The sequence below is a fragment of the Centropristis striata genome, chromosome 6, assembly GCF_030273125.1.
Source record: "Centropristis striata isolate RG_2023a ecotype Rhode Island chromosome 6, C.striata_1.0, whole genome shotgun sequence".
NCBI classification, from domain to species: Eukaryota; Metazoa; Chordata; class Actinopteri; order Perciformes; family Serranidae; genus Centropristis; species Centropristis striata.
Genome location: NC_081522.1, coordinates 11,107,263 through 11,130,403, shown reverse-complemented (window position 1 = coordinate 11,130,403; position 23,141 = coordinate 11,107,263). Strand labels below are relative to the sequence as shown.

Sequence of the window (23,141 nt, the reverse complement as noted above, 5' to 3'; positions counted from 1 at the left end):
TCCCTGACAGTATAAAATGTAGTTTATAAATTAAATTGTTACTAATTTAATAAGACATTTTTTCTTAAGTATTATTTTTTACCAACATTGGCCTTTGTCCCTTTGTTTGGACTCAAAAGTCAAAGCAGTAAAAACCTTGTATGAACAGTGAAGGCCTGGACATGCTCAGGGATTTTAATACCTGGGACCCCTGCTGACTTTACCTAAAGGCAGCCAACCAGACTGATTTAATGTGGATTTATATACAAGGTATCTTGTTTAACATAATGAATATCTAATCAAGCATGAGCACGGGAAAGCAATTTCTGCAAAGTAATTGAGAGCAGACTTTGTTTATATGACAGAGAATATTGCTACGTTCTTGGCACAGGATGGCCCACAGCTCTAACGGGACGTGAAATCTATTGTCAAGCATCATTTTTGAAATAAACGGGCAGTCTCTCCTTATTAGCCCATCAACATTTCTGCTGACTGCTAATCTGTTGTTTTAAAACAGCAAAAACTGGCTCATGCAACTGCAGACACTATGATTTATGAGACACTTCAACTCTGTTTCTCTTAATAAATGAAGTCAGCATTTCTCATCATTTTGTAAACAAGCTTACACGTACAGAGTGAGGGATGTAAGGCATCATGTCCCTCTTGAGTATTCCTGCAGTGCTACTGAATCTCTTAAACATGAAAAATGTACTGCTGTCCTGTGCTGCCATCTAGTGTTCATATATCCTCGCTCTGGTTGCATGGAGTGCTACTATACTATCAAATGTACATTGTATTCAATTAACTGCATATATACACACAACAAATTGGTGCTTCAAAGGAATTTTATTCCTGAGAGTACAGTGAAGGCAGAAGAGCTCCTTTACATCAGTGGCACAAGCAAATTTTATATAGAAAACTCGAACTGGATTATTCAAACTCCACTATAAACTCAATGCCATTCAACAATCAGAGACGAGACAGAAACAGTATGAAGCAGACAAAAATAATCATTGTGGCTGCTTCACAATGACTCCTCATGTGCCAAGTAACAAATATGACTGTTAGGCCAGAGATGTTCGAGCTGTTAACTATGTGTTTGTGCATGATGGCTGCCTCGGACATCTTTTATGTGTTTGGAGTGTTTGTTATCATGTGCAAGTAGGGACAGTCTAGGAGAAAGAAGTACTCACCCTTTCCATAACTTGATTTAACAGTCAACATGTCATGTAGGATGCTAGATTTAACAATATAACCAACAGTTTAGAAGCTTCTATTAACTTTGAATAGAGTAACCTCCTGGGTTGTTGCCATGTTTATTATTTACATCCTACAAATCCAGCAGTGTTTTTATTTCTGACTTCTCTGGTGTGCCCTCTAGTGGAAATCTCCAGTAACACGTTGTACAACAGCAAGTGCGTGAACAATTCTATTCACAGCGCAGCCGGTTGTGTAAGTTGGCGCGTGGTTAAACAGCAGGCATATCTCTGGTCTTGCACACAAATGTTAAAACTCTTTTCAGCAGCAGCACCACAGTAACTAAATATTTGCCACCATTCTCAACTGAATCCCATAACACTTGTTTTCTATTGGTTCAAATACAAAAGATAAAATATTTTACATAACAGCTTTGGTGATCCATGTATATACACTTTTGCATATATAAAAGCGTGGAAAAGGTTTAAATATCACTAGAGCTAAATATAAAAAGTTCAGACTATTGCACAACAGCCAGGTGAGGGCAGAGGGGAGTGTTTGCAAGAGCAGCTGTTGGCTGCTTTTAGGGTTTTCTGCGCCTGGAAAAAGAGAAGAGAGGCAATCAGATACTGTATCTTGTACTGCAGAGAGAATGCTATTCTCAGATGATTATCTATAAAAGATGACAGCTTACTTGGTGATCCCATGATGCTCATAGCCAGGACCCATGCTTGATCCAGCCCTCATCTCCATCGCCACAGAACACTGCAAACAAAACACAAATTAGGACCCAAATGTGCTCTAAACTGTTGTGATTAAATTATCTGAGGTTAATTATGTAGAAAAAATGACATTGATTGCACTATGCATAGAAGATGTAACACTTCCAGAAGAGTTAGGACATACATTACAAAAATGTAAATATAAGAAAAAGGGATTGATTGGCAAATCCTTAAAAATAATAAGTGAATACAGTAGAAAGATAAGATATTGAATGGTCAAACTGAAACATTTGTTTTTTGTAAATATACATTCTGCATCTTTTATTTACAATTTACACAGCGTCCCAAACTATTTGGAATTGTATATTTTACACAGTGAAATCTCCATTGTAACAAGAGCCCTGCAGTAAATGCTATCTATGAGGCTTATGTTTATTTCTGCCACAGATGAATTGTTTAACTTGAGTGTGTATTTAATGTGATTTATTGTCATGAAGGACACACAAAATGAATCAGAAACGATTTTGGTAACTGATTAATTATTAAAGGTCAAGTTAATATTTGAGCATTGTAATTTTAACATGTTTTGGGTTTCGGATTGTTGGTGATTAGTAACAAGTATTTTATGTCATGTTCATTGCAGCAGATAATCAAAGGGTAATCAATAATGACATTTTTTAGGTCTGGATGTGTTTTAGGCTGGCCAACTAGCTTTTATACACATGGAAAGCCAAGTTCATTACATGATCCACATGCTTGCTAAATCAACACACACATGCAGTGGTAGTTTATTGGAGACTAATTAATATTATCGTCCTACCCTCGTCTCCACATCTGTCCAAGCTCCATCTGTTCGTTCTCCATTGGCAGGTGCGCCTTCAGAAGACTTTCTTTTGCGCCTTCAGACACAAATGTAAAGTGTTTAAAACATCATTATAACAGCCGGCTAATCTGCAGCTAATAAGCGGCTGTTGGCTGCTACCTTGGGACGGTGGTGAGCTCCTGTTTGAGTGTCTCGATGTCAGTGAACTGGACAGACTGTCCTCCTCCTCTGGTTTTAATCACCTCACCCTGAAAATTTAAGAAAAAGGATGATGTCATTAGGTTGTTTTTCTTAACACACAAAACTGCAAGATAGCAAGCATAGCAAGTGATAATAAGGTATAAAACAAATTACATGCCGTTTTATCCCCTCCATGCAAGATAACATGCGAGGACTGGCACAGAAAAGGTGAAACATTAGAGTGACTGTCTCGACTGTTTAACCTACCAAAGGGCCACTTCTTTGAATACTTAAAGATGAGACACTTTGTGCAATCACATATATTCTGCTTTTTTAAAAAAGGCACCCAACACCAATTTTATCGATCTGGTGCTTTTCTTTAACAAGTTAACCAAAGGATCCTTATCAGATTTCTCTTAATATCCGGCTTGAAATGTGACCGATTGTCCTAAAAGCTGCTTTTGTTGTGGTTACTCTTTCTTGGACAGGTCGTAAAAAAATCTGCCATTGTGAAAAAAATTTACTCACAGACTTGTTTTTTTTTTTTTTAAATCGACATAAACCTGACATAACTACAAGCAGAGGTTTTAGGTCAACATTTTAGAATATGCAGCAGATTGTTCTGGTCAGATAAACAGCAACCAGCATGAATGTCAATTACGTTGCAGGGATAAAATCTTAAAATTGACCTTTGATGAATGTGATATATACATGTGATGCAGTTAAAAACATGAATTACTCCCAACGTCGGCTATAGCAGCTTCTGCTGGGACTGAAAATGTTGGTGGATTTGCCAACAGACGGATTATAAGAATTCATTTCTGTTTGGTTTCACTTCATTGCTCATGCAAATCTTTTTCCATTAGATGCAAAAAAAAAAAAAAAAAAAAAAAAAAAAAGGTGTCAAATGTCCTGTTGCGGTGTACTTGCCTTAATAAGTTTGGTCTGTATCTCGCCATCAGAGGCCACCTCCTGGTGTGTTAACACATATCGGTCACACTTAGATAGGGCCTTCTCACTCGGTGCAGACACTTGGATGGCATTGGGAATGACTGGCTGCAGAACTGTACCCAAGTCCAAGCTGGAGGATGGCTTGTGGTCCACCCACTTCTCCCCGCCAGCAGAGCGGGAGCGACGGTGCAGCGGCCGCACTGGTGTCGCCGTCTATGGAGCAGGGGAGCAATTGAAAAATAATAAATAAAATATAAGGCTTCCGACCAAATCCTGACAAACCATAGGAAGGTTAATGGTGGGGGATGTCTTCAGTTGTAGGGGGAAACTACACTTTAAAATCTGATCAGAGAAACCAGTTTTCACTATAAAACCTCAAGCTGCTTTCTGTATCAGTCACACTAACCCTGTAGCTTCTCTCAATTAGGTCTAGACTGAATGTAGGAGAGTCTGCCTCTTCCTCCTCATAACACGGTGCTCTGCTCCTGGCCCGACTGACTGAGGAGCCTGCTGGAGTCTGGATTCTTGTGGGTGTACTAGGGGAATGGTAACCCTGTCTGCTGTCCTGGGATGAGTCTGCCTCTTCTTCCTCTCTAGCACAACACAGAGCTCTCCTCCTGGCCCGGCTGGCTGAGGAGCCTGTCTGGGGTCTCGTGGGCGTACTAGGGGAACGGTAACCCTGCCTGCTGTCTTGGGCTGCCCGATGCTCCCATGCAGTGACGCTGTTAGCCACAGACAAGGAGCCACTGGTGCTGGGGACGGGGCAGGCGGGCCTTGGGTTCATCTCAACTTCCTCAACTCTAGTGGCACTGACTGGCCCTGGTACTGGCCTGACATGGGGAGGCTCAACAGGGCACTGGGAGCACAGTGAAAAGATGAAAAGCACAATTACATACATGCACAGTTAGATACAGTTAGTACAAAGGAGTTAAATGTTAGTCACTGTAGTGATGGAGCAGCAGATGCATGCACAGCCAAATGTAATCAAATACAACAGCCTTGAAATATGTCCAACATATGTGAGGATTTTGTTACATTTTTTTTGCATTTGAAAGAGTGTCTATTTTAATACAATTAGTTTATTTTAAAACAGCAGTTTTTTTATCGTCAATTAATCCTTTAGGCTATTGTTTGAGCAAATATAGCAACCCTGATGGTTCCAGCTTCTCAAATGGTAAAATTAGTTGCCTTTCCTTGTTATACTTCGTATTAAAATGATAAGTGTGGGGTTTGAACTTTTGTTCAGAGAAATGAGACATCTCATGACTTCACTATTGGCTGCAGGAAATTGTGATATGAGTTTTATATTGTATGGATCAAATGATTGAACACATTTGAATATATATTCAAATGAAGGGCTGAAACAGCCAGTTGATAAAGTGCCAATTAATTCCAAGCATTCACTCATTTCATTAGAGGATTTGCTGCTTTTAATGTTGCCAATTTATTACCAATGGTTTTGCGACAGAGATATTTGAAGATGCCAACTTGGACTTGTTCAAACCATTTGAGTAATTGCAAAAAAAATAAAAAATCATTGAGTAATCAATAATTAAAATAAGTGTTAGTTGCCCTTTTCCCATATCATGGACAACTTTACAAGTTGCCAGATAATTAAATCAACAGTGCCAAACTTCAAGTTTCAAAACCGTAGCTAACTGCTGCTGGACTCATGCCCTTTACATGATAATATACAGGTGTTTATGCATCTATTGCCGTCACATTGGGATTAGTAATGTTAATCCAGTCAGGAAATGATTTGTTTGAGGGATAGGAACAGAGTAGCTGTTAACTTTAAAGCAACAGAATTATTTTTGACTGCCACCGTCAGGTTATATCAAGATTTGGCAACAGATAAATTAAATCGGGTAGATCCTCTGCGTGTGCATTGTAAACACAACGTACAGGGACCGGCGAGGGCGAGGCTGATCTCTTTGCAGGGAGACGTTCCTCCCTTGAAGGTCGCTGAGGCTGAGGCTGCGTCTGGCGCGGTGGAGGGTCAGGACGACCTGGAGTCTTGCTCTCCGTCACGATGGCCTTGAGCTGCTTCAGCTTCTCGTCTTTCACCCAAAGTTTGTTTTGCATCTCCAGCTGCATCGCATTAACCCGACGGTCCTGAACAGCAAAAGGCATAATGGCAAAATTTAACACCATTGGCTGTATAAGCAGTCGTTGGGGTAGTTGAGGCATTACAAACAAAAATAATCCAAGATGTGATAGTAAACAGAAGTCCTCCTAGCTCTTAGCTTCCATTATAAGAGGAGTAACTTACACATTCTTTCTCCCACTTGTACTGGGTATCTGTGACCACGCCTTGCATGCGCTGCTCCATGCGTCTCTTGTCAGACAGCTCCCTCTGCAGCCTCTGCTGTCTGGTTTCCAGCTCCTGCTTCAGTGAACGATTGTCACCCTCATAGATTTTAGTTGTTTTCTGTAGGATGTCAATCTGAAAAACAGCCATGTGGGACGTTTAAGAAACAGATGAAGATATCTGCTAAACAAACCTCTGGGGATTTCAATGTTTTTGTCTCACACCTTGTGTTCTTGCATCCTAGTTATTTTCTCCAAGCGTTCGATCTCTGCCTTGTTAATCTGGATCATTTTGTCCTTCTCCACCAGTTTGCCATTTTGTTCATGAACAAAATTGTCTTTGGCAATAAGGTTATTGTCCAGTTCCTGAAGCATGGACTTCATCCTGTTGGCTACAATAACACAAAAGGAGAGATCATGAAAGCAAAGATAACAACCAACTTTTCAAGTAACCTGAACAGTCAAAGATGCAATGTGATGGTTGAGCTAGGACTTCAGCAGGCACCTGCGTTGTTATATTCGTCAATCATCATCTGTCTGATCCTCTGTCTGTTCTGCAGAGCTTCGATGAGCCTAGGCAGTGTGATGTCATCATGGGGGTCGGTCAGCTCGCAGGTGGGTAGAGGTGGGAGGCTGTGCACCAGGTGATTTATAACAGAGGGAACACCTGAAGGAAACACAATTAACACAAACATTGTCACAATCATTTACTGTGTAATATACAAGAGTTAAAATTAAAAAAGTTTTTCTCCAATAATCTGGCTCATCTTAGATTTGTTCCAACGTTATATTAGTAAAGTGTGTAACTTACCTCTTTCTGGACCGCCTCGCTCCTCCAGCTTGCGAGACAGTTCCTCTTTAAAGGCCTGGTTCCGATGTCGACGGCCCGGGGTGAAGCCACAGATGGGCCTGTCCACTGGCCGAGCCACTTCCACCTCCTGGGTCATCTCCGCAAACCGCATCACCAGCTGGACAAACAGAGGATGTCTTTAGTGTGTCCGATGGGAAAACAACTTGCACAGTGGGACACTGAATGTTCAGGAGGAACTTACCAAGGTTTCCTCGTAGTCGTCTGCTTTGGGATTGACACAGACGACCATTTTGACTTTCCCCTCTCCGTCAAAGTAGTTCTTGAACAGATGGGTTACTTTAGAGTCTCTGTAGGGGACCATCTGTAACAGAAGACTTGCATTACCGCTGTGTGTTCATCAGTAAAAATAACAGCAGTATTCAGCTTCAGTCTGGCGGTTTGTACCCTGTTTGTGCCACACATCTGGTTCTCTCGAAGTATCTCGATGCATGTGCGCAGATTCAGCAGAGACTGATTGATGTTACCTGTGAGGTAAAAATAAATAAAAAATTGTTTAGGTGAATGTGATTTCAGCTACAAATAAAACAACATTTTGAAGTTTGGGGTAACAAACCTGCTTCACGTATACGGGTGCCTTCTGCTCCCGTCCTACCGGTGCGCTCACTCCCTGCCAAGTCCACCAGGCACAGCTGACTGACAGTCACCTGGTTTTTATCCTGACCAACACGATGAGAAAACACTTCAGTATCAAAACTGGTGTTTAGAATTAATTCAAATTTCGTTTCGGACTCCACTGACCTGGAGAATGTTGTCGCCATCTGCATCAAGAGGAGCCTGAGCCAGTTTAACGATGAGCACGCTGTGGGAGCGACTGGACTCTCTGTTCAGGCGGGTGTTCGCAACCTTTCTCTTCTTCTGACCTGGAACATAATTTAAGACACATTTTCAACCGTGTCTTTTTACAGATAGCATCTTCACATGCTATTTTAACCTCAATTTAAGCCACAATAGTCTTACATGACCTGCTCAGAGAGAAGATTAACTGTGGTCATTTCCTGGCCAGAGCTGGCCCGGAGGCTAGCAATGCCAGGTCAGTCATATCTACAATCATCAGTGCAACGTTTTCCCTTATTCTTTTTTACCTTTTATTTCCTTCAAAGATGGGGTAGGCAGTTTTTGAGCAAAAAAAATCCATCACCTTTCAACATATTTTAATTCAAGTGGTCTGAATCGACCTACTCTTGACTGTAGAAAATATATACATCTTGTGACACGAGACCTTGGCCAATAGAAGAATGCTGTTCTCCTGGGCTGTTCTACAAGTGCAGATGCACAACCTTCAGATGGTGGAAGCCTGATTCAGTGCTTTTCAGTCAGACTTTTTTTTTTTTTTTTTTAAAGTGTCCGACAATAAACACTGACATTTTTTCCTTTTCCAGAAAACTGCCTTCCCCAGCTTCAAAATGTGACTCTTTCCAACTCACCTCTCCAGAATACTTGAAAAGCCTCCTCCGCGGACTTGACTTCGACCTCCATACAACCAGCAACATACATGTTGTGGTTCTGATCCTCTCTGAGGATTTTAGATTGAGGTGGTCTACATCGAGGACATAAAAGTATTAGACACTGACTACCAGGAATTTCTTTTTTCATGCAACAGATGTGAAGTGTCAAACATTTACAGGAGGGGGAAATTAATTTTGCTTGATTGTCAGCCATGACAAAAAGTAAATCAGTGACAATCATGAAGCGCCATACAGTACAAAGCAACAGACAGCAATTTTAAGAGCATTCAGGAGCTTTGCCATAACAAAGACTACAAGCAGGACAGCAAGGGGGTGATGATGTAATGATTTTTTAAGACTAAATGAACACTTATCAACACTGGAGACAATAGCTGCTGGAGGCTGCAGTCAGCGGCTCCATCAGTCAAGTTTCAGGTTGGGCAGAGTAACAGTGCTCAAAATTTGGCATTTAATGCTTGCTCAGATTAATACTTTTCAGAACGCATTATCTACATCAGACCATTTGATTTAAATTATAATTTTGTCAATTTTACCATATTTAATCGGGAACTTTGGCTTTAGGGCTGGAACTAATTATTTTAGATTCATTTTGCCAATATTATGAGGTTTAATCGATTAAAAATTTTAACTACAAAATGTCCAAACAAACTTTTTTTTTTCTTCTTCTTTTTTTTAAAGTTCCACATTCTGTCAGTCAGTTTACCGATTGTTTAATCATTTCAGCTGTATTTGGCATTTTTTGCCATAAATATAGTTATATTTCTTAAAGTAAGTAGACAGCGTTCAAATTTATTTTTCCATCATTTTAACATGTAATTCCATTAAATACAAGTGTAAGAACACATTTGAAAATGTCTCCAGCGTTGATGAGGTTCAAGTTACAATCTAGACTGAAGATTTTTGTGCAACATCTTAATCAGCTGCTAGTCTGATGATGTACGAGTATTCACTGGTCACATACATGAACTCAGTGTTCTGGCGCACAGGTGTGCCTCCACCATTCCACCTAGCAAAAAGAAGAGACCATAATTTTCTTGCAGCTACATTGGGGAATAAAATCTCTACAAACCACTACACTTAACATCTTGATGTATCTGACTCTGAACAGTTAAAACATGATGCTGATTTATTATTAAGTCTTAAAATGCATGTTTCTAAATCTGAATTGTGTTCCAGTCAGTATACATTTCTTGCACTCACTTTGGTTTGATTGCATCCTCCTGATTTTCCTCCAGGAGGTCATAGATGTAGTTGTTGTAGATTTCAATGTAGGAGACGAAGATGCTGTAGCTGCTGTCTTCGTCTACACCGTCAGCTTTATAACCCTCCTCTGTCTTAATCATGTCAGCTATTTCAGGATCAAGCTTTTGTCTGAAATGAAAGTAATGACTTGTGTGTTATATATGACTTAAACTGTAGCAGGACACCGGTGTTTAACAGGATTTAGAAATACCTTGAGGAGGGAGTTTTAGGAGGAACCAAGTTGTTTTCTCGCCTTTGGCGCTCCAACAAAGCATCGACTTCATTCTGGACCTCCATACCATTTTTGTCATCAGTCTTGAAAACCTGGGGGAAAAAGGAACTAAATTAGATAAACAAATGTAAAGACTTACAAAAATGTACATGTGTAAAAGAGATTATCAACACTGAATGTTCACTCTCTTACATATCTTTTGGCCTGGTAGGGCCCTATACTGTTGAAGATCATGTCAAGCGAGCGAGGCAGAAGTCCACCCTGGCCTGGAGAGCCAGTCATGGTGAACGTCTTTCCGCTTCCTGTGACCCCGTAAGTGAAGAGCAGACCTACAATAACATGGAAAATTGAGTGGAAGAGCAGCAAAATCACTGATAATTAGTATGCAAATTAGGAAACTGTGCTTACCATTTCTTCCATGTATGAGGTCGTCAACAAGAGGTTTGGCCACATGCTCAAACAGCTCAATCTGGGATGTTGACACTCCAAATACTTTTTTGAAGGAATACTGTGTCTAAGAAACAAATAAAAGAGCCATTACAATGCAGGATTATGATGTACATAATTATCTTGTAAATAATAACAAATACCTCTACATAGATGGTATCTAGATCAAACTACTTCTTGTTTCCTACATATGTTACCTCTTTGTACTCTCCATTTCGGTTTGTTTTGAAGCCTTCAGGTGCGTGCAGCTGGATTGTGCTGCTGCTGATGACCTCAATACAACACTCCTCATCCTCAGCACCCAGAGGTCGTACACGACAGTACACCTGAGCAGAAGTAGGAGAATGTTATGAGTTATTTCATTTACAACACTTACACACAACACATTTTATATTTATAATATTTTTTGTTGCAATGCAACTAATGATTATTGTCATTATGGATAAATCTGCTGATTATTTTCTCCATTAACTGATCAGTTGTTTTGAGTCCAAACCTCAGCATTGTTAAATAATTGAAAAGAAAAGCACTTAACCTAAGTACACTCCTACTTATTTAGAATCAGAATCTTATTTATTTATGCCAAGTAGGTTTTCACACACAAGGAATTTGTGCGTTGTGTTGGTCGATAAGAACAAAGAACTAAAATATAGATATGGATTAAGGCAAGTAATTTAGTCAAAAAACAGCAGCTTGAATAGAAAATGAAGAATATAAAGTCATTTTTAATATTGAAAACAGACAGTAGAAACAACATGTACACATTAGTAATTGTTTAAAACCAAGAAGGAGCTGTGCAAACAGGAATGTGCAAGTTCAGTTTTAGTAATTGCAATGTGCAAGATAAGGTCAGGTGGCTGTGCATTACGTTAGATAGAAGTAAGAAAACATATCTTTATTGTCATTGTACAAGAACAAGAGGGATGACATGCCGGCTCACTTACAGATGGATTAGAAAATATTTACAATAAAGTTTTGATATGCTATGTAGAAACTGCGCAAGGTTAAAAAAAAGCCAAATATATGAATATTATAAAACACTAGCACTAGTACTTTTAAGTCATTTCCACCACTGACTGTATATTTGGGGAAACAAATTGCCAAACATTGACATCCTTGAAGTGATGAATGCTAACGTACAGTTTGATAATTCCTAAACAAACACTCACCCCAACCGGGTCTTTCTGGTTGCTGCTAGGCTTTTTATTAGGAGGCCTGCGAGGGGTTTTACCCTTCCTGTGGGAAAAAAAAATCACATTTCATTAGCACATTGTTATCGTTAGCTTTTAATTGCAGTAAGCGATGAAGCCATAACAAAGCCACTGGCGAGACGGCTTATTAGCCTACAGCTAACGTTAGGGCTAACCTAGCTTCGGTCAACAAACCCATAAACTGAAGTAACATTTAGCATGAGCTTGTCGGTAACGTACTTTTAAGTAATTTATTAAAATAGTCAACTGTACTTACGCTTGTCTGTTCATTGTGACACCTGGCTGCTTCTTGAGATTTTTACCGTTCCTACAATTTTGAACTTTCCCTCCTCCGCCTCCGATCAGAGAACTTTTTCAAAAAGAGCCGGCAGCAGCCAATGAGCGCTCACACCCAGCAAACACGTGTTTCCGCTTCACCTCAGACTCTTTTTATGGACACAACAGAAAATATGTGAAACATGCAGCAGTCATCAGATAAACCGATACCAGCCGACAGCATGACGGATTCAAAAAGCCTAAGAAACCGTGCAAACAAAAATAAACAGCAACAAGGATAACTGGAACACAGTATTCATTCCTTTGTAATAGATCATTTTTCAGAATCAGTTTTATTGCAAAGTTTTACATACAAGGAATTTGCTGTGGTATATTGATGCATAAGAACAAACCACTAAAAATATAAATAGAGATTAGGGCAACTGCTGAGAGTCAAAAACAGCAATATAAATATAAAATAAGAAAATAAATAAATAAATAGAAAAAGTCAACGTACAATTTTTTTAAATATAAAGCTAGAAACTATATGTACAAATACGCTGTTAATGTGCGAGTTCAAAGTAGTGATTGTACACAGTATTACTAATATTTAATGGGGGGGTATTTAAGATTGTTTTACAAGAAATATTTATAATATTATTGTTTTTACTGTTAAAACTTTTTGTTTCTTTTAACACTTTATCTTAATTATGTAGCTAACCGTATTATGTTTTAACGTAATCAATTATATGTAGCTATCATATATAAATTCATTTTCATTTTTCATAAATAAAGACCCTCAACTGAAAGCTAATCCAACATCAGTTTGTAGTCCTACCTGAACAACAAACATGGCGGCAGGAGTGATAAACACTGACCCCTACCGTCCATCAGCTGTAATACACACAAGTTACAAAACACAGAGGTGCAGCCCTTTACACACTCACGTGTAGTGCTGCGTTATACAAACACCCGAGTTCCTGCTGGTAATCTGCAGCATTAAACACTGAACAGCACTGGTAAGCTGTCTATTTTTTAACCGTATTGTGGCATTTAAATGAGTAAGTGTCGAGTCAAAAGCCTTTGTGTCGTGTTTCTAGAGTTTTTTGGGAGGAGAAATGAAAACGAGACCGACGACGTCAGCAAATGCATCTGAATCAAAGGGCAAAGGCAAGAAAAGAGCCGGAGAGAAGTCTGGTTCAACTCTCGCCAAAAAACTACGAGACAGAAAAGATGGAGACACAGCTAAACAAGGTGTGCAGCCCTGACAGGACAGCTTCAGTACACGGCATCTTAATGTTCTTGTCCTGACACTTGATTTGTTCTTGCAGGGTTTGCTGTCAAGTCTGCAGGAGTCCAGAAGAGAGGAGGGTACGGGAGCATCCTGCACTATATTTACAAGAGCACTCTGGGGCAAAGTCTTAACTCACAGATGAGACAGGTGAAACTGCTGCTGTTCAGGCTGCTCCGTCAGACCAAACTTAGAAAACAAACAATGTGCATGGCCACATTACCGTTTAATCAATCTGTGCATCATTTTCTGTCTTGTAGAAACCTATATCCATAACTTGCCAGGGTGCAGTTGAACATTTGACTCTGTTGTCTCTCCAGTGTCTGCAGGAACCTTTTGTCCGCTCGCTGGCGTCTTATCATTTCTACGGTGCTACCAGCCCCTTCGACCGCAGAATCACCTGTCTGGAGTGGCATCCCACTCATCCCACCACACTGGCTGTGGGCTCCAAGGGTGGTGACATATGTCTGTGGGACTTTGAGGTGCCCACGAAGCAAACCTTTCTTCAAGGGGTGAGTTGTTGCACCAGATACTTATATGACCAACAGTTAGTCATTCAACTATTGATCCACTTTTAAAGCAATTCATATATTGTAAATTATGTTTTATATGTGAATCGCTTGTGGTTCATTTTGCAAAGCGTTTACTTTGATTTTGTTGTACTGTTGGTCATCTACTCTATTGTCATTTTCATATTTTCTATCCCAGGGACCAAAAATTAGCAACATAGGTAACACTGGCTCAGCAGCTGTGTTGTGCATGGCCCCTGTTAAATAAACTAATAAACTTATCTAAGGAACTGTCATTTTGTCTTAATTTTGGCAGCCGCTTTTGACAAAAGCGGGAGTGTTTCCATGAGCACTACTGCCTCAGGTCTTAAAACATCTTGATCAGGCCAGTGCATGCATTTCCTTTGGAAGCAAGTGAAAAAAAGATGCAGCTATTTTTTAATGCTGAGGCTATAAATCATTGCCAACTTGTGCTAGATAGATTTACCTGACGGTACATTTTTATTGGTTCTCTGCTCAGATGGGGGCTGGAGACTCAGTTACAGACATGAAGTTTAACCAGTTAAATCCCACTCAGCTGTTCACCTCGTCTATCTCGGGTACGACAGCACTTCGAGATTTCAGTGGGAGAACTCTTACAGTGTTTGCCAACACAGACACACTGAAGTAAGACCGAGTCTCCTTGTCTTCTGTGAGCTACAATCAAAAGGGTTGTGGATTTTCATCCTGAGCATCAGTCTTCTTATCAGGTTTAATGCTAAACATTTGTGTGGTAGTTTGACAGGCCTGTATTTGTGTTTCTGTGCACAGAACGGAGCAGGGGACTTTATCGGGGGGATGAAGTTTTGCCCGACTGACCTTTCCAGAGTCTATGTGGCTTCTGGTGAGGGCAGACTCACCCTGAAGGGCTTTGACGGCCGCGCCCCCACCGTTCTGTACACAACTCAAGACTGTGGCCACGATCACCACAATGTCTGGTGAGAAAACTGCAGAGAAGACTGATGCTCAGGAAAAGATGCTCTATTCTGGTTAATGTTTGTGCTAAAATAGAATGATTGCACCTGTAGCATTTCAGATTTTTATGAAAAAGAAATGCTTGCTTTAAGATTTGTAACACCTCATTTATCAGACTATGAACGGTGTGTTCAGTGTGTTTTTCCCTAAGACATTTGAGCAACTTAAGTTTATGGGGAAACTTAAAATCATCATACAAAGAAATAGTTTTCACTGGACAGCATTGAAAAGGAATGTTACATTCATTCATGTGGTCTTTTTCAGATGTTTACTGAATTCACATCTCAGAATATTCTAAATGTTAGTCTTCGATTAAGACATTTATTTTTACCTCTTTGGAATATTTTCTGTATTGGATTATGACTTTATTGTCACACTATGTAATCTTTTGCTTCATCCCTGTTTGATTTTTCATCATTATAACCATTAAACTCACTTTGGTCTTTGTTTCTCAACAGTTACTGGTACTGCTGTGTGGATGTCTCTGTAAGTCGACAGATGCTTGTGACAGGAGACAATGTTGGACAAGTTGTCCTCCTGGGTTTGGATGGCCAAAAGGTACGTGTCCATTCCCCACTATTCTGGCCACTTAAGAGAATTTCTCAAACAAGCAAATTTTGTAATTCATTTTTAATGCCTCTTGTTCTGTTTTGATGTTGCAGATTTTCAGTGGTAAGTTGCACAAAGCCAAAGTGACCCATGCAGAGTTCAACCCTCGTTGTGATTGGTTGTTGGCGACGGCCTCCGTCGACCACACGGTGAAACTTTGGGACCTGAGAAACATTAAAGACAAGAACAGCTTCCTCCACGAGATGCCTCACGAGAAAGCAGTCAACTCAGGTAACACTCATTTAGAAAACTCCTCTTTAAATATAGATGTATTTATTTTTAATCAATGTGTTACTGTCGTCTCCTCACAGCCTATTTCAACCCACTGGACTGCTCCAAGTTGCTCACCACAGATCAGTACGACCAGATTCGGGTCTATTCGTCCCCTAATTGGTCGACGCCTCAACATATCATCCAACATCCACACAGACAGTTTCAGCATCTCACACCCATCAAGGTTTGTTTCTTTTCTAGATGTAAAGTGTATTTGGCTTTGTGTAATTTAGGGTTAGGGTAATTTAAGGGATAGAGAATTAAAATTGATTGAAAAAAATGATTTCCTTGCTTAATCAAATTTCTATATGTCTATATATACATTTGAAAAGTCTCTATCAGAACCATTTGGTTTAATACTAGCAGGAAAGTGAACAGTTATATTAAAGTTTCATAAATAAAACATTTTACCGGCACTCTGTTCAAGTTTATGAAGTAATTTGTACATTAAAATGGACCACTTGGCACTGGAAGAGAGAAGCCAGGAGAGAGAAATATCTTGGCATTTGTGACAACAGAATATTATCATATTTCTTCAGGCCACGTGGCACCCCATCTATGACCTCATCGTGGCGGGCCGCTACCCCGATGACCGAGTTTGCCCCGGAGATCAGAGAACAATTGACATCTTTGACTCCAACACAGCCGAGCTTGTGTGTCAGCTGCAAGATCCCACCGCTTCAGGGATCAAATCTGTGAGTATGTTTGTAAAACCTCAGGAAAAACTTGAAGACATGAAACTGTAGTTAATAACACAGAGAAATATTTATTAACAGGTCAACAAATTTAATCCAATGGGTGACGTGATTGGATCTGGAATGGGTGAGTTTCTTTAATGTGTTACCTGATCAAACTTGTTTAGTGAAAGGAAGTTTAACCCTTTATCAGGCAAAGAACTACATTTGGTAACTTCAGGTAATATTTTGAGAAAAAAGTTGCAAATTTACTAGATTAAAGTGGCAAATCTACAAGAAAAAAGTCGCAGATTTACAAGAAAGAAATGGGGAAAAAAGCAACTTTTTTCTCCCAGATTCACCACTTTAAATCTCATAAATCTGCAAAAAAAATTCTCGTAGATTTGCCACTTTAATCTCGTAAACTTTATTCTCAAAATATTATTTTTGTATGTTTTTTTACACATTCTGTCTGTATGTAATATCCTCCAATATTCTCTAGGGTTGAAATTTGGAATTTGCAAGTATTTCAATTAGTGTCCTATTAATGGTTAAAGTGGGTCACTGAAGCTGTTTAATGTTGACTCAAAGGTGTAACAGCGCTGGTGTGGAATAGAAACAATTCACTGATCAGTGATGGGCACAAAGCGCAGGACGAAACCAGGACCCCGCTGGAGAGTTTGAGAGTTCAGCGGAGGAGTCGGCAGCAGCAGCAGCGCTCCAGCAGGGACCGGAGAGGTCCTGCTGTGGATGCAAAGCTCAAAAAGAAACTGGCTTCTCTGGAAGAATCAGAAACCAAAGCAAAGACCAAGACTGGTTGTACTAAACAAAAACAAGTACAGATGAGGAAGAAGTAAACTAAAAAAGTGTGGATCTTTAATCCATGTACATATACTCTAAGCTTTGTTTACTGTTCGTTGTGTATCAACTTCAGGGATTGTTTAAATGGTTTTTAAAAAATGTTTCCGATCTTCTTTTGTAAAGTGTTTTTCTACTGTACTTAAATAAAAAAATATCATGGTTCATACATAATTGACTTCTTATTTCACAAATCTTTGATATTTTTTATGAATACACACTACAGCAAGATTTAAAGCAAGTGATTTATTGCATACACCTTTATCTCATACACATTGGCAGTTTTTGTATCATGCATAACTGAACAGATAACTTCCACGTAGTTCATGGACCGTGACGTTTGCCAGCTGGAGCAGCACTTCACTCCAGGCCTCCTGCTCCTCTCTCTCCTGATGCCAGGCCTGCTGGGCAGAGTACACCATGCTCAGGATGAGACTGTCAAACTGATCGCGAGTCAGCGGCCTCCTGCCCCTCTGCCTCTTCAGTTCAGTCACCATCTGCACCATGGAGCTCACACTTCTGGGAATGTTGTCATTGATCTGAGACAGAAAGGCCCGCCCCGACCTCATCGATGCCATCTCCTTGTCAAGCAAAACGATGTTGTTGTATCGGTCGATTTCCAACCCGCCCAGTAAAAACTGCACACAGGGTAGAAGAATAATATCCATCTGAAGTAAAATATGGCACAATACTATTTGTTTCAGCTGCATGTCATTCTGTTAAGTCTTAAAAGTACCTCAAACATCAGGTTTGCATCAGAGACTGATGAGCCAGCTTTTTGAGTAGTTGGACTTCTGCCTGCAGCCACATCTAAAGTAGGAAATACTGAAGTTTAACTGTAACACTTTAAATGCAGAGAAAATGTCAGTGCCTGCATACACTGACAACTTTTATGCTTTTAACTTGATCAGTGCATGCAGTATCATTATATAACAACCTGAAAATATTGTTAAAAGATCCTGTTTCTACTTACCTGGCAGCACATGCTCAAACAAAAGCCCTAGGATGACCGGAATGCAGATTTTAAGCTGTTTTTTCATATTTATTCTTCTTTTGATTACTGCCGAGAGATAAAACTCCGCATCCTTCCCTCCTCTCAACTCCCTCGTCCACTTTTGTGAATCCAGGCAGAAGCTGCTCAGCCTGAATACCGTTCATTTTTCCACCTTGGAAAAAAGAGGATCAAAAGCCAGATGGCTGTGATGCAGAGCAGAGAGCAATATTTATAAAATCTTGGTTCTTGATATTCACAGCATGCAGAGCTTTGAGCTAGCAGGACTTGAAGTTCACAGAGGAAACTAACATTTACCCACCCTTTATTGTCCCTAATTCAAGTACAAACATTCAGCATGTTACTTGAACATTTCCCCCAGTATATTCATTTTCAACAATGCAAAACAAAAGATAAATAAAAACAACCATTCATGAAACCAGTGTCAGTTTACTGTAAAGGCTGTAAAGGATCTTCTCAACATAAGATCAATAAAGAAGAGGTTTAAGTGCATTTTGTGCTTCATAAACTAGATATTTAATAGTATTAATGAGAGTTACGCAATGTTTCTTTTTGCTTATTCCTTAACCTTTAAGTATTTGTAACTAGGCATGTTGCAATAAAATGTTATTTTGAGGCTTGAGTGACTCTTCAACACCTTCAAAATAAAGTGTTACCATCTCTTGCTTAAGTCACAAAGGCATGTTAAAAAAAATTGCCTACCGGTAAGTCATTTATTTCTCTTAAGTTACAAAATCTACACATAGTGTTATTACTATGCCAATGGCCAACCTTTGTTACATTCTATTTTGAGTGAAATGATCAATAAATTTCATATGTTGCACTTTTGGTGAAGGTTTTTTTTTTTTTTCCTGCAAAAATGAGTTAGGCGATTATTTTTAACAGGGTGACGATTTTCAAAATGACAGTTGTACCGCAGCTCCGCCACATGGGGGCAGCAGCGCTAGTTGATACCAGAGACTCATCTCACATCTGACCGATGAGAAAGATTATTTACTTCCGGTGAAGAGTTCAGCTGCTCCTGAATGATAAAGTAGTGGATAAAAAGGTAACAGGAATCGTTTATTAGTCATTTTAAAAAGCGCCGCGACTCATTTGACCCATTTGCAGCTCTAATTATTACTGTATATACACGGTATCACCTTTTATCTCTCACTCGAGTGAACATTAGCAAGCTAGCTAGCAGCTGTGTGTGCTAACGCTAGCTAACCGTAAACACAACATAGCTGCTCCATCATGTGTCTAAACCGCGAAAGTAGCCTAAAAATATGTTTCATGAGCTGATTCAAGCCGTGTGAACAAGCTTTTGAGCATTTGATTTTGTGTTTTTATATTTTATAATGATACACACTCATATTACATTCATTTTTTTATCTAAATAATACACCCAAAACTAATGAAGTCTAATATTAAAGTCCTGCAATAAATCCTACCTATCAAGGTTATAATGCTCAGGTTTTGTTAAAAATTGTTTCACAGAGATGTTAATTCAACTGTCTGCTGACTTGGGGGTCAGGAGTTGTATTATGTTTTAGGTGTCTAATATTTACCCACCTTTAATTGAAATAAATGGGGTGGGCAAATTATTAGCAGCACCTTAACAATAACGCGATACAACTTGACCATAAAATACAGTCTCCAAAATGACCATGAAATGCAATCTACAACAAAGCAAGAGGGTAACATCAGGTGACATATCAGCAGATATTACTATACTTAAGATATACATACATATCTCGAGACAGGTTTTAATTATGTAAAATTACTCAGTTATGTTGTTGTTAAACATGGTTTTCCCACATAAAAGGTAAAAAAATTCCTTGAAAGGGTTCAGTTCAGTTCAGTGCAAGCACATCTACTCTGTCTCCCTAATTCAGAAATTCTAGATCCAGCCTCTCCTCCTCACTTGTGCTAAAGATGAAGGTCAGACTTTTTAGGGGACATAAACATAACAAAAACATTTTTTTGAGTGGATATTTCAAGAAGGCAGCATTTTGTATTAGTCTGTATTAGTTTAAGCTTCACGTATCTTATAAACTGGTGACTGAACTTTAATGGATGCTATGCTGTTTGGTGACTTTGTCAGGCAATCTGCAAAGATGGAGTCCAGTGAGGAGGGGGGCCTCAGTGTCGGGGGCTCTGTGGGAGAGGAGAACTACTTCCTGGGATACACCTTCACCGACCGCTCCCACTCCAGCCGGGTGGTGAAGAGCATCATGGACCTGTGTCTAGAGGACGGCCTGTTCGCTGATGTCACCATCACCGTCGACAGCAAAGAGTTCCAATTGCACAGGCTGGTGCTCTCGGCACAGAGCAGTTTCTTCCGCTCCATGTTCACCTCCAACCTCAAAGAATCCCACAACCGCTCCATTGAGCTGAAGGACGTCAGCGCCACTGTCTTTCAGCTGCTCATTGACTACATCTACCATGGCACGATTAAACTGAGGGTGGAGGAGCTTCAGGACACCTATGAGATGGCAGATATGTACCAGCTGACTGCACTGTTTGAGGAATGCTCTCGCTTCCTCTCACGGACAGTTGAGGTCAAGAACTGCCTGCAGGTAATTCACTCTTTCCACAAGTCTCTGCTGCTTGGTCATAATTGTGTAGAATCAGTTTCATGATTGCATGTTTTTGCCTAGGTGATGTGGCTTGCAGACAGACACAGTGACCAGGAGCTGTATACTGCAGCAAAGCATTGTGCTAAAATCCACCTGGCCCAGCTGCACCAGACTGAAGAATTTTTAAATCTGCCTCTCTGTCTGCTCCTGGACATCATCAAAGGTACGACCCATTACAGACATTTTATAGACCAAACAATTAATAGACTAATCAAGACGATGATTGTCAGTTCACATTTTATGGCCCCTCCTCATAGCTTAATGATAAGTAAGTTATCATATATGTCCCTGGTTTGATTGCCTCCTCCTCTTGTTTCTTTTCTGCCTTTACGTAACCAATAAAAGCGAAACTGACAAAAAAATATACATAGAAAACACATTTTAGTAATGGGCCTTGTTTTTGTTTGTGTCCAGATGGAGTTCCGAGCTCCCAGAATCCAACAGTGGCCATTGAGTCGTGGATAAACCACAACAAGGTTGAGAGAGAGGAGTTTTCTTGTATCCTCCAAGAAAATCTCAAGGTAACATTTAGAACACATTTGAAGAGGATGCTCTCTTTTTATTTTTGTTGTAATTATTTGTATCTCTGATGTCTGATATGTCTTTATGTTATACGCCTACAGGAAATCGGCGAGAATGTCCACATTTACCTGATCGGTAAAGAGGAAGCACGAACGCACTCCCTGGCTGTGTCGCTTCACTGTGATGAGGACGATGTGATCAGCGTGAGCGGCCAGAACAGTTTATGCCATCAGATCACTGCAGCCTGTAAACACGGAGGCGACCTGTATGTGGTGGGGGGCTCCATCCCACGGCGCATGTGGAAGTGCAACATGCACACCATGGACTGGGAGCGCTGCGCCCCACTGCCCAGAGACCGCCTCCACCACACCATGGTCTCTGTCTCCACTGAGGACGCTATCTACTCACTAGGGGGTAAAACATTACAGGACACACTCTCTAACACCGTCATCTACTACACAGTGAAGGACAACATGTGGACAGAGACCAGCCAGTTAGACACTGCAGTGTCCGGGGCTGCTGGTGTAAACCTGGGAGGTACCATCTACCTGCTTGGTGGTGAGGAGAATGACATGGACTTTTTCACTAAGCCATCTCGACTGATTCAGTGTTTCGACACCGCCTCTCAGAAGTGCCAGATCAAACCTTACATGCTGCCATTCGCGGGCTGCATGCACGCTGCAGTCCACATGGACGTCATCTTTATCGTAGCAGAGGGAGACTCCCTGGTGTGCTACAACCCTCTGCTGGAGAGCTTCACCCGCCTGCGCTTCCCTGAGGTGTGGAGCTGCGTTCCTTCACTGTGGAAGGTGGCCAGCTGTAATGGCTGCATATACGTCTTCAGGGACAAATGTAAGAAAGGTGACGCAAACACGTTAAAGTTTAACCCGGCCACATCTGTCGTCTCCGTTATCAAAGGTATAAAAATCCTCCTCACAAACTGGCAGTTCGTTTTGGCCTGAACTGTTCTCCACACAGCCGACACGGACAATCAGGGAAGACTGTCGGTAACTTACCATGACTTAACCATTCAGACATCCTGTGAGGAGACCTGCTCTAAATGTATTTACTCAGCTGGTTTCTGTGTCACTCATTCCATTCTGACTCCACCACCAGACCAGTAGAAACAGATCAACGGTGTGTGTCTCTTGCTTGTATTATTCCAGTGTGTTTCATTGTGAATCCTTTAGCTGAGAAGTCAAACAATTCGTAGTGATGCTGTAACCAGTGATGAACTAATCGGCATTGTTTCCTGTGCACTGCTTGTTTACTGACACGCATGAAAAACTTCAGTGTAAAAACTTTACTGAACATAAAACATCCTTCAGTATATTGTACGTGAATAAATGTGTCATGATGTTGTAGGTTATATATCCTAAGATGTCAGATTTGAGGTCAAATGTGCAGAAACATGATAATGAGGATGTTTTCTAACTTTTCGATTTTTCACAGTTTTCTTGTCTTGAGATTGTATTTTTTGATGTACGTATTGAAGTTAACAGAAATATCAAATATATCGCTGCAAGCTGTCACTGTTTGTTCTGATATTTATGGCGCTTTAGCTTTTATGCATTTACTATCTCTCGCTATTAATACTTTGTTTATTACCGGGGATTTAGGATCTTTATTTGCAATTATACAGCGATGCATTTAGAAATGTTGTGCTTTGTTGCTCTGTAGCGATTTAAAGCTTAGCCTCAACAAAGACATATCTCTTAGCAGTATTTATCTTTGAATTGGTAATGCATCCTGTGAATGGCGAGGTGGTAAAGGTGCCTGTTTTGTCCTTGGGGGAGGAAAAGAGGAGCTGAAGGAGAGAAAGCTACTACAGAGAGGCCAAAACTTTGATCCCATTGATGTGTTGCAGGAGGC

The 23,141-nt window shown here is 40.2% G+C and overlaps 4 protein-coding genes and 1 non-coding gene across 9 annotated transcripts; 2 read left to right on the top strand and 3 right to left on the bottom strand.

Moving 5' to 3' along the window:
• Nucleotides 1-806: 806 nt before the first annotated feature.
• kif23 (kinesin family member 23) lies at nt 807-12,136 on the bottom strand. Of its 3 annotated transcripts, XM_059336045.1 has the most exons (24): nt 11,888-12,136; nt 11,590-11,656; nt 10,618-10,746; nt 10,382-10,487; nt 10,166-10,302; nt 9,953-10,065; nt 9,700-9,870; nt 9,461-9,505; nt 8,458-8,570; nt 7,772-7,893; nt 7,587-7,689; nt 7,418-7,497; nt 7,215-7,334; nt 6,974-7,130; nt 6,668-6,829; nt 6,388-6,554; nt 6,125-6,298; nt 5,758-5,967; nt 4,259-4,708; nt 3,832-4,065; nt 2,881-2,969; nt 2,719-2,797; nt 1,871-1,941; nt 807-1,775 (listed from the first exon to the last, which is right to left on the bottom strand). In XM_059336045.1, the coding sequence occupies exons 1-24, from the start codon at nt 11,899-11,901 to the stop codon at nt 1,760-1,762; spliced, it is 3,129 nt and encodes a 1,042-aa protein (XP_059192028.1). In that variant the 5' UTR covers nt 11,902-12,136; the 3' UTR covers nt 807-1,759. The 3 variants fall into 3 exon arrangements, with proteins under 3 accessions (XP_059192028.1, XP_059192026.1, XP_059192027.1); XM_059336043.1 differs by lacking the exon at nt 4,259-4,708 and having other exon boundaries at nt 11,888-12,135; XM_059336044.1 differs by lacking the exons at nt 4,259-4,708; nt 9,461-9,505 and having other exon boundaries at nt 11,888-12,134.
• On the bottom strand, nt 7,996-8,092 carry LOC131974045 (Z30 small nucleolar RNA). Its single transcript, XR_009394617.1, has one exon. It is a non-coding gene; the product is annotated as a Z30 small nucleolar RNA (small nucleolar RNA).
• A 529-nt stretch (nt 12,137-12,665) lies between the features above and the next one.
• ddb2 (damage-specific DNA binding protein 2) lies at nt 12,666-17,288 on the top strand. 3 transcript variants are annotated; one of them, XM_059335409.1, is made up of 11 exons: nt 12,666-12,905; nt 12,987-13,140; nt 13,218-13,327; nt 13,498-13,689; nt 14,264-14,352; nt 15,159-15,258; nt 15,363-15,540; nt 15,621-15,766; nt 16,122-16,277; nt 16,359-16,404; nt 16,848-17,288. In XM_059335409.1, the coding sequence occupies exons 2-11, from the start codon at nt 13,005-13,007 to the stop codon at nt 17,111-17,113; spliced, it is 1,419 nt and encodes a 472-aa protein (XP_059191392.1). In that variant the 5' UTR covers nt 12,666-12,905; nt 12,987-13,004; the 3' UTR covers nt 17,114-17,288. The 3 variants fall into 3 exon arrangements, with proteins under 3 accessions (XP_059191392.1, XP_059191390.1, XP_059191391.1); XM_059335407.1 differs by lacking the exon at nt 14,264-14,352 and adding an exon at nt 14,497-14,663 and having other exon boundaries at nt 12,672-12,905; XM_059335408.1 differs by having other exon boundaries at nt 12,746-12,905; nt 14,207-14,352.
• Nucleotides 17,289-17,404: 116 nt separating this feature from the next.
• Nucleotides 17,405-18,478, bottom strand: LOC131973007 (protein FAM180A). Its single transcript, XM_059334843.1, has 4 exons — nt 18,471-18,478; nt 18,088-18,257; nt 17,851-17,924; nt 17,405-17,752 (listed from the first exon to the last, which is right to left on the bottom strand). Exons 1-4 carry the CDS (start codon nt 18,476-18,478, stop codon nt 17,405-17,407), a joined length of 600 nt encoding a protein of 199 aa, XP_059190826.1.
• Nucleotides 18,479-19,110: 632 nt separating this feature from the next.
• kbtbd4 (kelch repeat and BTB (POZ) domain containing 4) lies at nt 19,111-22,601 on the top strand. The gene is made up of 5 exons (XM_059335363.1): nt 19,111-19,174; nt 20,213-20,687; nt 20,769-20,910; nt 21,162-21,268; nt 21,371-22,601. The coding sequence occupies exons 2-5, from the start codon at nt 20,226-20,228 to the stop codon at nt 22,229-22,231; spliced, it is 1,572 nt and encodes a 523-aa protein (XP_059191346.1). The 5' UTR covers nt 19,111-19,174; nt 20,213-20,225; the 3' UTR covers nt 22,232-22,601.
• The last annotated feature ends 540 nt before the right edge of the window (nt 22,602-23,141 follow it).